The 14,796-nt window shown below is 42.2% G+C and overlaps 1 protein-coding gene across 4 annotated transcripts in view; it reads right to left on the reverse strand.

Moving 5' to 3' along the window:
* Positions 1-14,796, reverse strand: part of atxn1a (ataxin 1a) — a 118,392-nt gene that overhangs the window by 8,708 nt on the left and 94,888 nt on the right. For 3 of the 4 annotated variants that reach the window (XM_085261301.1, XM_085261303.1, XM_085261302.1), the window contains exon 4: positions 3,605-5,952. In XM_085261301.1, coding sequence (XP_085117427.1) covers positions 3,605-5,443 — 1,839 coding nt within the window. In that variant the 5' untranslated portion in view covers positions 5,444-5,952. Of the gene's footprint in view, positions 1-3,604; positions 5,953-14,094; positions 14,681-14,796 lie in introns of those variants that run through there. The other variant, XM_085261304.1, reaches the window with a different exon arrangement.

Consider the following 14,796-nt stretch of genomic DNA (forward strand, 5'->3'; position numbering starts at 1 on the left):
CTCTTGTCCTCAAAAAAAAAAAAAAAAAAAAAAAAAAGGTCAGCCAATCCAAATTAAGTAGCGCAGAGCCGAACCAATCACAGCCGCAGCGTCACGTCGCGTGACTTGTTATGTACAGCACAAGTGCCAAGCCACACGTGTGTTTGTTTGGGAAGCAGCCAGCGGGTAATGGAGCCAGCGCATGGAGGAAATGAGTGTGCCGACAAGAAAAATCAACCAAGCGTGACCGAAGAGAAAACAGATGATGGTTCCAATGCCGGAGAGATTGTCAAACGGAAGAGCCATAGAAGTTCCGTAGTGGGAAGGTATTTCGGCTATTTCAAGTCTGACAAAAACAGAGTAGCGTGCACTGTAAATTGTGCCGAAAGCAAGTCTGGAAATACAATAAACTGGTGCATGCGACACACTGTGCGCCACGTTATTGTTTCGGTGAAATGAATTTCTACAATACTGTTACTGTTAATTCTACTCTCTGCAGTGTTGAAATGCTTACATATACACAGTTACTGTCCCTCCACACATACGACTCGGTTCTGCTTCTATGCCCCAGCTTTGTTTACTTTTTCCCACCGAGGCTTCTAGACTTCTGATTGGCCAACATTTCTGCACGGTTAGGAATCTAGCGCCACCTGCTGCTTTGGCATGTTCATAGCAGCGTTTTCCTTCATTTCTGCCTTTATGTGTGGACGGGATTATTTTTTAAAACGAAAACGGAAAATCTCCGTTTTCAAAAATACCCGTGTACGTGTGGACGTAGCCTCAGTCTCTGACTGGAAGCGCTAATTCGTCATTCGGCTTTTGTCAGACTAAAGTAACTGTTAAAACTGTTTGAAAAGCTCAGCTATACAACAAGGAGAGATTGAGAATTTCCTTTTAGTTCTCAGTTTATTTGATATTGACAAAAGTTAGTCAGTTTTGTCTGTTCTTCTGTAAAACAAACTAAGATTTATTTTTAGAATTAATATTTTGTTTCTAAGTGGAATTGACAATTTAGTCTGTTTCGTTTGTCCTATTTTGAAACTTAAACGCTTTAGCGGCTGCCTTTTGTGTAGTTTGCAATATTTGCCTTTATTTATCTGAAAAAGTCTCATGTTCCTTAAGTACATCTACCCTGTTGAACTTATTATGGGAAATAAATATTTAACATTTCACTACATATCGTACTGTGTATGACTGTGTACGTGACAAATAAAAAAAAAATTTGAATTTGAATTTTAAATAAAAACAAGCTGCTGATTATTTCACATTTTACTTGTGAGCAACGGCACATTTAAATCTTACAAATATAGTTATTTGGCTTATATCGTGATAGATATCGTTATCGCCTGAAATGAAAAAAACATATCGTGATATGAAAAAATCTCATATCGCCCAGCTCTAGGAACCATTGAAGGAGCACAAGAGAGAAAGAGAAGTCTTTGAAAGATGGTCAGCTTTTGTGGGGTACGACATCAAAGAGCAGCTGGGGGCGAGAGAGATGGTTAGAGATGTGCTGTGTGGGTGGACGAGTCGCAGCATGGACAGATGAAAAAGATTAACTGGCTTCAACGCACATCCTCAAAGACAGGGCGAAGGCTGCATGAGTGTACGTGAGCGCAAGTGTTCCTATAAAAACCCGAAAGATAAACTGTGGCATAATATCGGATATTAAGAGATTGCTGCAATTCACATTTAAATGTAAATGTATTTATACAGCTTCAAATCGCAACAAGGGTTGCCTCAAGGCACATATTATACTATAAGGTAAAGACTCTACAATAATATAGAGGAAACCCCAACAATCAATAATCAATGTTAATGAGAGATTCAAGTATGTTTGTATTTAACTGTGGCAGAGTAGAAAAGAAAAGAAGTAAACAAATGTCCCAAAAAAGGACAATTTAACCACTAAAAAAATGTAAAAAATAAAAAAAGACCACCAACATGTCATCTCGGGGTCTGCAGGTAACTATTAGCGTCAAATTGCACATGACTGATCGGAAAGAGATAAAAGAAAAAAGAGAACTTTAGTGGAAGGGGAAAAACATCAGAGCCAAACATCTGCCTATTAATGAATGAAGATATGAAGATAACATAAAGTCACCTTTACCAAAGTTCAAGTTAACCCACAGTTGAATATTTCTGCACAGGATAACGATCTAATGCACAGGAGCAAATCTACCAAGCACTGGTGGCAAAAGAAGAAATGAAGGCTTAAGGAAAGGCTTCGTCAAAGCCCAGACATCAATCCGACTGAAATGAGGTGGAAGGCTTTAAAATAGACAGTACATAAAGAAAACCTACAAACACCTAGCAACTGAAGGATGACCAGAAGAGAGGTCAAAAACATCAGCAAGAAAATGTCAAAGACTGATGGACAAATGTACAAAAGAAGAGTGAAAAAGTTAATCTTGCTAAAAGTAGCATCAGTAAGTCAAGGATGTACTTTTCCTACAGAAGAACTTTACAACAGCTGGTACTTTGGTAGAATAAATTACAGAAAGCTCTATTTCTTTGCTAATTCAAATGTATAAATCAGCACTTTAAATATGCAAAGCATTACATGTAGCAATATATCAACACATTTACATGGCTTTAATTAACTAAGACAACCTGAAGTAGATTCCAGTCCTCAATACCTTGAAAACTTTAAACATTTGTGGAAGACGATGATACACATAGAAGCCTTATTATAGATTATTTTTAAGCTCACAGAACTTAAAAATAAAACCAGAACTGGACTGTTTAGCCAGATACTAGATTAGTCACATACTAGATTTAGGTGTGCTGGTACCTCGGTCCCACCTGGAAAATGCCAAAGGACCGAGTAACTTTTTATTTACATGTTTGTGTGCATGAATGAGATAAATCAAACTTTGACAACCTCATGCAAACAGAGCTCTGTAAAGATCGTGAAACCACATGTGAACATTTTGAGAAATTATTAAATCACATTATTACAAACATTAAAACAATGTATGCAAAGGGGAAACAAATATCCTAGCTGTGTGAGAAGGTAAACACAAATAAACTTTAATCAGCACATTAAATTTAAGACCATAAATGGACTGCTACTTACTACCACTACTCGCACTTTTCTGCTGCTAAAGAGCGAACACTCAAAGTGATTTTAAACTGTAAGTCGCATTTACTCATTCGCACACATTCACACAGCAGTGTAATTTTTTATTCCTTCGAGCACTTTTTACCTCTCAAGCACCCACTCGCACATCAGTAAACACATCAGGGTCAGTGTCTTGGGAAAGACTGAAGGAACGGGGAACCTTTCGATTAGCAAATGACCTGCTCTACCTCTATCTTGTTTGTTTAATTCCTTTGCAAAAAAAGGCGAACACATCACAGTTTCATGGTGAGGTTACGTGCTAGAGCAGTGAATTTTAAGAATCTTGTTGTTAGTCAGAGGAGACTTCATGCTAAGCTAACCAGCAGCTAAAGTTTGTAAGATAAGACGATGCTATTGCTTAGCAAGAAAGCAAATAAGCTAGTTTCTCAAAATTGTAAAAACACCCCTGTACGTGATAAACTGATTAAGGAAACGTGTGATTGCGATACTGGACTCCTGAATCTGCGATGTCTGTTAAATGTTTCAGATTTTTTCCCTCACCTGTGTACGGTGTTCACCAACGGAGAACTGAACCACAGCAAAGTTGGGCGAGGTGTGGCTCCCCTCAATGCGCTCCACTGTGGACGAGTCTATCTTCAACTCGCTGCTGATCTCAGCACTCTGGATGAAGTCCTCTGTCTTCAGATCCTCCACACGTTTCAGCTCGCCATCAGCCAACTGGATGATGGAACCTTTGATGAAATATGGGGGGAGCGAGGGAGGCAGCACCGTACTAGAGGGAGGATGTGCGGCGGAGGTCGCCACCAGCCCTGGTGGAGCAGGAACAATGGGGAGATGAAGCTGGGCTTGGACCACTGCACCTGGGGCATCCTGGTGAAATGAGCCAGTGTGGGTCTCCAGAGTTTCTCCTTTGGGGGCGGTGGCGGCAATGTACGTATGTGGGAGTGTAGTAGGAAAAGGTGCAGCTTGGGTAGATGATGTAACATGGGAGGTTACAGGCTCCAATGTTGTGACTCCACCTCCACTGACAGGGATGATGACCGGTTGGGGGCCTGGAATGAGTAAGTGTTGCTGTAGGCTGGTGTGGTAGCTGCTACCACTGCCTCCTGCAATATAGCCGATAATAGGTTGCTGAGGGTAGATACTGGTGGAAGAGAGCCCCATTGAGAGTGGCTCTGTGGCGTTGTGGGTGGTCTGGATGACGGTCTGGGGTGGCAGTGTGCTGACAGCAGCTTTCAGGCTGTCTACACTTAGTGGGGGTGGAAATGTGAAAGAGGAGGTGGTGCTGGATAAGGATGGAGCACGACTGACAGGCTTGCCCATGATGTTGCCACTTTTCTCCAGGTGTGCAGGGGCTGAAGTTGTCACCTTCTCAGGGCTGGCTCTGGGTGGTACCAGCTGGTGGTCCCCATGGCTGTTGGGCATTAACATGACAGAGGTTCTCAGCCCTGATGGATCATGCGGAGAGTAGTCTGTTGGCAGAACCATCTGTCGAGCCTCATAGGAAGACAAAGAGGATGTGGCATCCCGTGATTTGCTCCCTGACTTGGAGATGTTAGACTCGAGTGGCGCGGCATACCGCCGGCCCCTTTCCAGCTCTCCATTGTGGAGCTCTCTGGGTCTCTGAGAGCCACCTTGCTCTTTTCTGGTGGGTCCATCCGTATACTGCACCACCACCTGAGACATGCTGTGTCCCAAAGTATGGTGAGGGTACATTGAGTGGGGCGAAAGGTGAGTGCCTCCTTGGTGATGGGATGATGGCACAGTCCGTGGGGATGTTGATATTTGAACATGGTGAGGGACAGGGTCTGTAGAAGGAGGAGGCATGGAGGTACGTCCTGTGGATGCTCGCTGCTGGTCCTGCTTGGAGGCCTGTGAAGGAGCAGAGGCCGTCTCTGTGTGTGAGGGTCTCTGTGCAGCCGAGGAAGAGGAGGACAGGGGGGGAGGAGGTGGAGGAGGAAGCAATTGAGAGGGGATGTAACTGTATGGGGCAGTGTAAGGTGAGGCTATAAACTGCATATTGTGAGGCAGATGGGTGTAATGGACAGCTCCTCCAACTGTGGTCTGTGGCAGGTGGGATGTGTACACTGTAGGAAGAGATGAGACCACCCTCAGTGAGGAGGCAGAGGTCAAAGAGTCTGATATGGAGGAGGGAGATTTATACTGCGATCCGTCAGAGTGACTGGAGCTACGGTGCGCACCCACACTGCTCTCGTTCCCACCAGCCACACTGGCGAGCCAGGTCATGTTTTCTGAGCGCTGGCTCTCAGTGGCAGGTGGCATGATAGGTGAGCGATTTTCAGATGGTAGCGTGCTAGAGAGGATTTCCCTCTTCTTTGGGGGCAGACATTCATTACTGCGCTCCTGGTTGGACTTCATGCTGATTTCACCTCACGCCCCTCAACTATACTTGCGTTATCCTTCCTCGAGTTTTGGACTACAGCTTTCTTTTTTTCCCTTGTTTTGCTTCCTCGTTCTTTCACTTTCGTTGTCGCTTTTGTTCGCTTTCTCACTTTTTGATGTCCGGTCCTTTATTTCATATTAATTAGCCACAAAATGAAACTTCCCCAATCTTGTCTCTTTTCCCTCTCTATCCACTTCACCCAAGGCCTTTTCTTGACAAAAAAAATCCAGGCCCTAACAAGCAGGTGAGGAAGGATTAAAGATGGGGATGACGATATGGAGGGTTGGTTAAAAGGGGAGGGGGAAGGGCGGTCCGTTCCGTCCGGGGATCTTTAGCGACTGATGGGTGAGCTCAGCGTGGAGGTGGAGAGCGTCACAACGTCAAACCTGCCGCTGTCGCAGAGGACGATGGGGGGCCGAGTGCGTCGCACTTCATGAGGAATCATCTCCTTGTGAAAGAAAGTCTGCCCGCACGCAGCACAATCCTGTGGAAGAGAGAGGAAAAAATAGATGGTTAGAAAAGGTGTGGCTCGTTAACTGATGAATAGGAGAATACTTTATAATTCTTATTCTGTGCTTTTTTTTCAGCAAGACTGCAACTATAATGACAGAGCCATTTTCAAAATCCCTTCTAGTGAATGCAGCGCATCTACAGACCTATAAAGACAGACAGGTTAATAATGTGTCTGAGCAAAACAACTTCTGCAACAACAAATTTAACAATGGAACAACACTTTAGCACCAACAAATCCATAAAAGGACAACGTTTTGAACTACGAAGAATAAGCCAGCAGGACATTCGGGAGGTCAAGTAACAGCTCTAAAAAGGTGACAAAGATGAGAATTAGGAGGCTAACAAATACAAAAAGCCCACTGCAACAAGCGTGACCTGTAGATTGTGTGGATATGGAGGTGTTTTATGTAACAATGTGAATAACAGCAACACAGGTCAGTCATGGGTAACTGCAATTTCAAGAAAAGAGACCCTGCTAATATAAAAATGACCACTCCAAGCAACAATAACCAGGCACTTTCAGTAAATGACTAATAATAAGAGTTTGATTACAAGCCTGTGTGTATACCATAAATGAGTGTACCACATGTGTGTGCATGTGCCTGTGTGTGCCATCTGTTTGCGAGCATCCCCTACTGTGAAAGATGGGAAGCTCAGTGTGAAACTCATAAATAATGTAGAGGAATTTCAAGCACATACATCCCCAACACACACACACACACACACACACACACACACACACACACACACACACACACACACAACACCGAGCATGAACCGCTTGCTTACTCAAACACTGACACCTGTGTATATTCAATTATGCTGACACGTGTTTTTTTTCTTGAAGCACAGCACAACTTCACATACAGACACACACACAGACACGCACACGCAGCTCACATATCGTTCACTAACACACTGCTGCACGGCTCACCAATTTATTTGTTCTTTGTAGAGTCAGTGAGTTTGTACCGTCCCTGGTTTCTGTGACCGCCTGCACAGTTACACATTTAGAAAACCGTCCATTTCTGCAGTAAAACAGCAAATTATATCAACGCCTAAGTGATGCTACAGACTGAAAAAAGCCTTGTGATGGACTGAGAGTCTGTCCGGAGCGTAGCCTGTCTTTGGCCCTATGACAGTTGGGACAGGTTGTGGCGCCAAACAATCCCCTAACTGGAAATGCAGTTAAGAAAATGGATGGACTTGACAAAATAAAAGTAAAGGTTTTCACTATTTTTGCCCAATAAGGAACCAGATGATTAACATCTGAAAATACTTTTCTTTTTCTAAAAGCGTCTTTAATGAAGAAGATGGATGGAAGATGTGGACCATCCATCCATTCACTAAAACGTGTCAAACGGGACTGAGGAAACTGATTAAAAACAGGTTACAGCTGCATTTATTTAGCTGGTTTGGCAATATCATCAAATAAAATACAATACTGCATTAAATTTTAACAGTTAGTGGTTCTCAATTTGAGTCCTACTCTAAAGTTGCTAAAAAAAACCCCCAAAAATGTAGTTTTTCAACCAAACTTTGGAGGCTTCCACTGCCTTCTTAGCTAATTCCCCCACACACAGTATGTGTGTAAATGTGTGTTCTCTAGAGCGAGGGACATCATGCAGCTCAAGCAGATTCCTGTAATTTAAGACGTGTTGTAATGCTACTACAACACAGCTGCAGAAACAGGCGTAGGAGTAGGAGTACGACACAGGAAATCATTCCTGCCTGTGGCCATCTCCCTGTACAACGCATCCACTTAACACACTGTTTGCTGCTACAACTACACATGTTTCTTTTCCAAATATTTATTTATAAGTGACTTATGTATGTATGTATGTATATATATGTATATATTGTACTATTCTTAGTTAGCGTATTGTCTGTCTTGTCTTAAAGTTGGTTTAAAATGGAGCACTGTAACAAAAAATAATTTCCCCCAGGGATCAATAAAGTATTCTGATTCTGATTCTGATTAAACACACATGCATATTCACATTCGCACGGAGCACACAGCAGCCTTTGTTTCATGGTACACAGCGCACACTCGCTTATTCAAGTATATACTTTATCTGTTTAATCGAGCCGGCATGATTCAGATGTGTGCTGAGAGGGAATGTTGATCGCTGAGCTTTTAGCCCTGAGATGCACTCTCTGTATCTCCCTCTTTGTCTCCTCTCTGTCACTCCACCTCCACTTGACTCTCTTGCCTCAGCCTGTCCACCTCTCCTACTACATAACCATTCTCAATTATCATTCTTCCATTTAATGGTTTTATGCTCCCTATTTTCTACATTAGTATTCACTTGTACACTCTTGGAATCCTTTTGCAACAAATCTTTGACATGTCTCTCCAGCAAACCTAACCTCAGTCACGCTGTTTAGTCACAAAATACAAAAACAGAGACAATAATGCACATCAATCCAATAGCTGACCTCACCTCAGTCTTAAAGAGTTTGTATACACCGTGCAATACTATTTTTATTTATCTTATTTTACTGTTCATGTGTAATAGTCAGTTGCCCTATAATCTTAACCTCATTCTGTCTTTATTGTGATGTTTTTGGTGGTTTTTCTTCCCTTCTGTACTCATAACTTCATTCAGCAATGCATCTGTGATGTACTGACTGACTGACAATAAAGGAATCCGAATCTACTACGTAAAAACAACTCAACAAGCTCTTGCTCAACTTAAGACTCTAAGGTAAAGGGAACGTTATATGCCTGAGTGTTCAAAGATGAGAGACATTTCATATCAGCTGTCACCTCAAACACGGACAATGTCGGTACATGCAGCTCAGATCTGCTCATGCTGCTGTCTGTGGCAGCATCAATTTGTCACAACTGATTCAGACACATGAAAATGGTTGTACTCCAAGAGAAATCTTATATGTGCAACATAAAATAATAGTTAACCTTAGACAAAAATCAGGTAAACAAGTCATGACAACAATAGCATAGCAGCTACTGAACAACTTCTGCTGGAAAAGTGTACTATCATGTCACATTAAAGGTAATGTGGGAAATTATAAAGCATTTAAATATACAAATATAACTAGAAATCACAGCTGTGCTGCGGGAGCAGAGACACCAATGCTAACTTCATAATCCTCCCGGTTGCTTCCATTTTATCCTGCAGTGTTACTAAGAGCCAGAAAGAAGTGTTCATAGTGGAAAAGAGAAAGAAAAAGAACTCAAAGTAGAACAAAAGAGTAATTCCCACTGTAAATCCCCTTCTCGCATCCACTGTGGGAAACTTTGGTATCTTAAAGAAAGAAAAAAGAAAACAGCATGGCTACAACAACAGTTAATGAGGGAAGAGACCGAGGAAGGTCGAGAAAGGGATAAACAGAGGCAGGGAGGTGAGAAAGACTGGAGAGCAGAGGGTATGAGAGTGAGGAAAAGCTTAAGATGCATGGGAGACGTGGAGAGGGATCGAGAGAGCAGGCTCAGCTGACCTACATTGCACAAAGAGAGGACTGCTTCACTGAAAGTGACACTCAAACACACATTCGCTGAAAAGCTAAGTCACCTGAATCTTGCTGAGCTTGCAGTGTGTACGTGCAGGACTGTGCGCTGTGGTGTGGGTGTGTGTAGATATCAGATGACCTGTAACCCAAGCTGCCTGTCCTCCATGTGCTTGAGCCTTTTTTTTCTCTATACACACACTCACAAACACGCTTCTCCACCTTACCAAAACCTGTGTGCAGGTCAGCAAATACTGGCATTTTTCACTCACTGCAGGTTCATATATGCCACCTTTCTCTCACAGTTGCTACTTCAGAGGACACAGTACTCATGAACATTAATCTCCTGGAGACTTACCCTCACCTTAAAAGGCAATCTATAATTTATAAACACTTTATGTTTTACTCTCACAGTAATGGAGTGCATTGTGGTTATGGCGCCACAACAGAAGTCATAAGGCCACCCACAACTATGACTGTTTAATACAACAATTACAAAATATTTACTTAAACACTGGACTGGACTGTCATACTGTATCTCTAACAAATCGATATCCTTCCAAACTATCGCTGAAAAACTGGCATATTAAATACAAAAAAAGTCTCTTTTTAGCATTAAAGTTGAGCTGTTGTCTTTAACTTAGTGGCATATATAGTACCGGTACACTGAAAAAGCTGCCAATTTTCATCTACACATACTACATTGCTTCACTGTGGGTGGATGCCCAAACTAGAAAATCTGACATATGCTTTATGACTTCCATTTCCCCCCTTTTTGTTGCTTACTTGGATTTTTCCACCACACATGTATGTCAAAGACCCCAAAATGCAGGGCTTTAAGAACTCTGAAAGGTTCTAGTTCCTGCAATGCAGACATCAACAGAGATGACTTATTTTTAAGAGTTATAACAGCTATGAAAAAGTTCCAGTGGCCAGAATCCACCTAAAAAAAAAGAGAAAGAAAAATCTGCAGCTACAAAAAGAACAAGGAGTCCTGTGACAGACTGCATGGTCCCCACAGAGCACTGATCTCAGCATTACAAAGTCAGTCCTGGATTACACAAAGAGATGGGAAAACAATGAAACAACTCAAATTCATAGAAGAACTTCTGGAGAGTCTCTCAGTTGTTTTGGAGGACCTAACCCTACAATGACAAATTATATGCAAAACTATGTACAAACTGATGAGGAAGTTCTTTAAAAATCTACAAATAGAGTGAATGATAATTTTAAAAGCTGCTCACTCAAATCTTTGCATGCATCTGTCAAACAGGCCTCTATAATATACTAAATATGTTGAATGCTGATGTTATCTTTCCAATACATCCATTATTACAGTTTCTAGTTGTAGTTGTCACTTTCGATCTGTAACTGCTTTCAAGTTGGGAAAATTCCCATGTTTGTTGAGTTCTAAAACCACTGGATCCCTTATCAAACATTTACATTCTCTATTTGGTGAGTTATATCAAACATCTGCAGAATGCAGTTCGCTAATGACCCAAATATATGATCTTGTTAAATAACAGTGACTTGTAGTGACTACAGAATAAACACAATCCAATTAAACTCCCATCAAAGCAAGAAAAACCCATTATACTTTGCATCTCTACCCAGGAGCACTGTAATAAGCATATTGGCTTATTAAGTCAACATACAGCAGACACGTTGTGGACATCTAGACACAGAAATTCTGGTGAGGCTCCACGATCAGTGTTTGCTACAGTGCATCTGTTTGCATTACAATTTTTGAAAACATTCCAATTTATCATTAAATTTCAGAATATGATGTATGACATACAAAAAAATGAAACTTTGTGTCGATCTGGAAACAAGTCAATATGCAAAGGAATAAAAACAAATATATCAGTAGTGTATAAACTGAGCATTGGTAAACAAGCAAAACTAAACTACAAATGATCTTCCAAAAAAGTTGAGATGCTGTTTAAATAATGAATTTGAAGCCAGAAGCAAGTTTGAAAAGGGTTAGTGGAGGAGTAAAAAGACAAAAATATTAAAAAGCACCTAGAGCTATGGAAACAGGTCAATTACATAAAACATCCAGAGAACCTGACATTCAGAGTTAAAGATGGGGGAGGTGTTTACCCACTCTGGAAAGGTGTCAAATATTTCAGCAATTTAAAAAAATTATGTCTTTTAATTTGACAATCATCCCTGAGAAATCTTTGCATGCAAGGGATGAGGCCAAAAGCACAAGATTCTGTAGTGGTATTTCCTGTCAGTTGTGAACCAGTCCTAGTCGACACATTTCATCGTCGTATCCACAAATGCCAGCTCAAGCTCTACCATAAAAAGAAAAAAATATTTATATAAACAAGATCCAGAAATGCGGCTGCACTTTCTGAGCAGCTGCGGTTTAGATGGTACAGCGGGCTGGCCACTAATCATACGCTCCTGCACAAGCCCAAGTGTCTTGGACAAGACACTGAGTCCCAAGATGCTGAAAATGGCAGGCCAGCATGGCATCTCTGCTTCTACAGAGTGAGTGAAATACAACGTATAGAACGATTAAAAGGTGACGAGATTTGCAGGATAAGGAGCCTAATGCAGTCTCAGGAGGCAGATTCGTTTAAACAGAAAATGCACCTTTTATTAGGCGGTTAGAAAGTCCATGCAAAAATCCAACCGATGACCAAAAACTTGCAGACGGCACACAAGATAGGTAATAGACACTGTGACAAAGGACAACGGGAAGACATGATTATTTATACACACAGAGACACACTAAGGGGTAATCGGGGAAACAGGAAATGCCTGGGTAGCAAGACACAGCAGAAAACAATCAAGACAACAAGACAAGCAATGTCAAACTACACAAAACACAGAAGACATACAGCTATCTACAAAATGTAAAACAGGACAAAGGAGACTAACATACTAAAGTTTGACGTGGAAAGACATATGAGAGAAAGCTGGGACAACAACCTAAATAAAGAACTTTACAACTTTAACATCTTTTGGAAACTATAAGGAAAATGACCTCAGAGAAGAGGGGTGATCTGACTTGTTATCAGCACACAGTTCAAATAGGGAAGCATGGCAGGGGCCATTTGTGAAGAACCACTAATACTGAGAAATATTTGAGATTTCAAAGCAACACAGACTGCCATCCAGATGAAATCTTTTTCAGGAAGATAATGCCAAACCACATTTTGCACATATACCAACATACTGGCTCTATGGTAAGAGTGCTGCTTCTAAACAACTCCCTTATGAAAGGAAATAGACAAAAGAGTAAACTGCTGCGCAGCTGAAATCCTATAAAGAATGGGTAAATATTACAGCAACTGGTTGCTAAACACTTATAGTATTGTTAAAAAAGGGTGATGCAACACAGTGGTGAATGTGACATTATCCTAACTTTTTCAAAATGTTCTTCAGACATCAAATGTTAAATGAGCAAGTGTTTTTCTAATAAACACATTTCTCATTTCAAGATATTTTTATGAAATAACGGTTTAAATGAATGCAAATCATCTCACTCGGGTTTTGTTTACATTTTACATGCTATTGCAACTTTTTTTATGCAAATGCTGCTGCACATAATGTATATGCCTTTCAGTGTGTGTGTGGGTGCATGATTGCCCAGTCATAATCATAATCATGATCAAAGGGATAAGTCCAACGTGATGTGTTATCTCACAGCTAAATATAGTTCAACTAGAAAGTAGAGTGTTGCTACAGGCTTATACTTCACTGTCTGTCTCTCCTTCTCTTATTTCTTGATCTAAGCTTCTCTGCAGCTTTTTGTTGATGTAGTTTTGCATTCATCTGTGTGAGTGTGTGTTTGCAAGCACGGCGCTGCCTATGTGTGTGCGTGTGCGTGTGCACATTAGAAGAACCCTTGCCAGACTGGGAACTTTGACAAGGCTGCCACTTTATTCACTGTCATCCTCCGCTCGTAATTGCACACAAACAACAACAAACAACACACATATAGGAGTACGGACAGATAGTGAGAGAGTGATGGAGGATCTGCCAATGACAGATGGGCACAGAGTTAGAGAAGCTCAAGGGGGGCCGAGAAAGAGAGTAGCAAGGCGGAGAGAAACTGAGAAAGAGGGAGAGTGGTTAAGAGTTACACAAACAAAGGGAGATAGAGATGGAGAGAAATAAATGACTGTGAGAAAGAGAGAGAGTCTTGTTCAGAAAACAAACACTTAGGCAGTGTTGCATGACTTGCACTTTCTCACCCCTCGGCAGCCCTGAGCTTGGTTGGATGGTTGGGTGGATGGAGGCTGGGGTAGGGAGGAGGGAGAGGGGGCAGACACACAGACGGGCAGGCAGGGAGAGCCAATGGAAGGAGAAGAATGAGAAAAATGTGAGAAGAGAAGAGAAGAGAAGAGAAGAGAAGAGAAGAGAAGAGAAGAGAAGAGAAGAGAAGAGAAGAGAAGAGAAGAGAAGAGAAGAGAAGAGAAGAGAAGAGAAGAGAAGAGCTTCAGGAGAACGGACGAATGCAAGAAACAAGCAACGACGTTTGTAGGATAAACTAGGGCAGTACGCATTTACAAAAGGCATACTGTGAGACAACACCACAAGCATTTGAGACACACACAGGCTGACTCTGCTGCTCCCATACACACTTCATTCAGAGCGAGCGCAAAACTGTGTGAAGTGTACTTACCAGGGTAGCAGGAGTAGCCCACTTCTGCAGCATGCTTTCTCTCCCCCTCTCATTCCTTTGCTCCCTTAACTGCTCCCTTCTCCTGCTCTGCTGTGTCCCTTGTAAAGCACCCCGAGTCTCTCTCTCCCTCTCTCACGCTCTCTCTCTCTCAGGCGGTAAATCCCAAGCAGTGTACTTGTGCTACAAACTGCTATCTGCCTTTCTCCCCCCCCCTCCCCCCAAACAGACACCACAGACACACACACACAGAGCCAGCAACCTTCTACTAAATCTGGCAGGCAGGAAGCTCCCTCACTACCACTGAAATACAGCACTCAGGTGATCTCTCTCACACACACACACACACACTCGCACAAACGTACACACAAAACTGGTAGCACACACTAGCACACGCCCACAGGGAGGGAGTCCCGCATGCAGAGCTCCAACGTGTATTATGCAAGGGGCTGAATGCGAGCCAGAGCTCTCACACTGTCTGCCCCACACACACACACACACACACACACACACACACACACACACACACACACACACACACGCAAGCACACACAGGGCCCCTCCCACAGTTCGCTCGTCCAACTTCATCAGGTATTCATTCAAAAAACACACACATGCCAGCTGGCTGCACGCCCAGAGACCGCTTACAAGCAGAGAAAGAGAACGAAAGGGAGGGAGAGGGAGAGAGAGAGGCTGGGTGGGAGG

The sequence above is a fragment of the Mchenga conophoros genome, linkage group LG22 (assembly GCF_057382185.1).
Source record: "Mchenga conophoros isolate Kocher_MC1m ecotype Shallow Benthic linkage group LG22, M_conophoros_male_GT1.1, whole genome shotgun sequence".
Taxonomy (NCBI): domain Eukaryota; kingdom Metazoa; phylum Chordata; class Actinopteri; order Cichliformes; family Cichlidae; genus Mchenga; species Mchenga conophoros.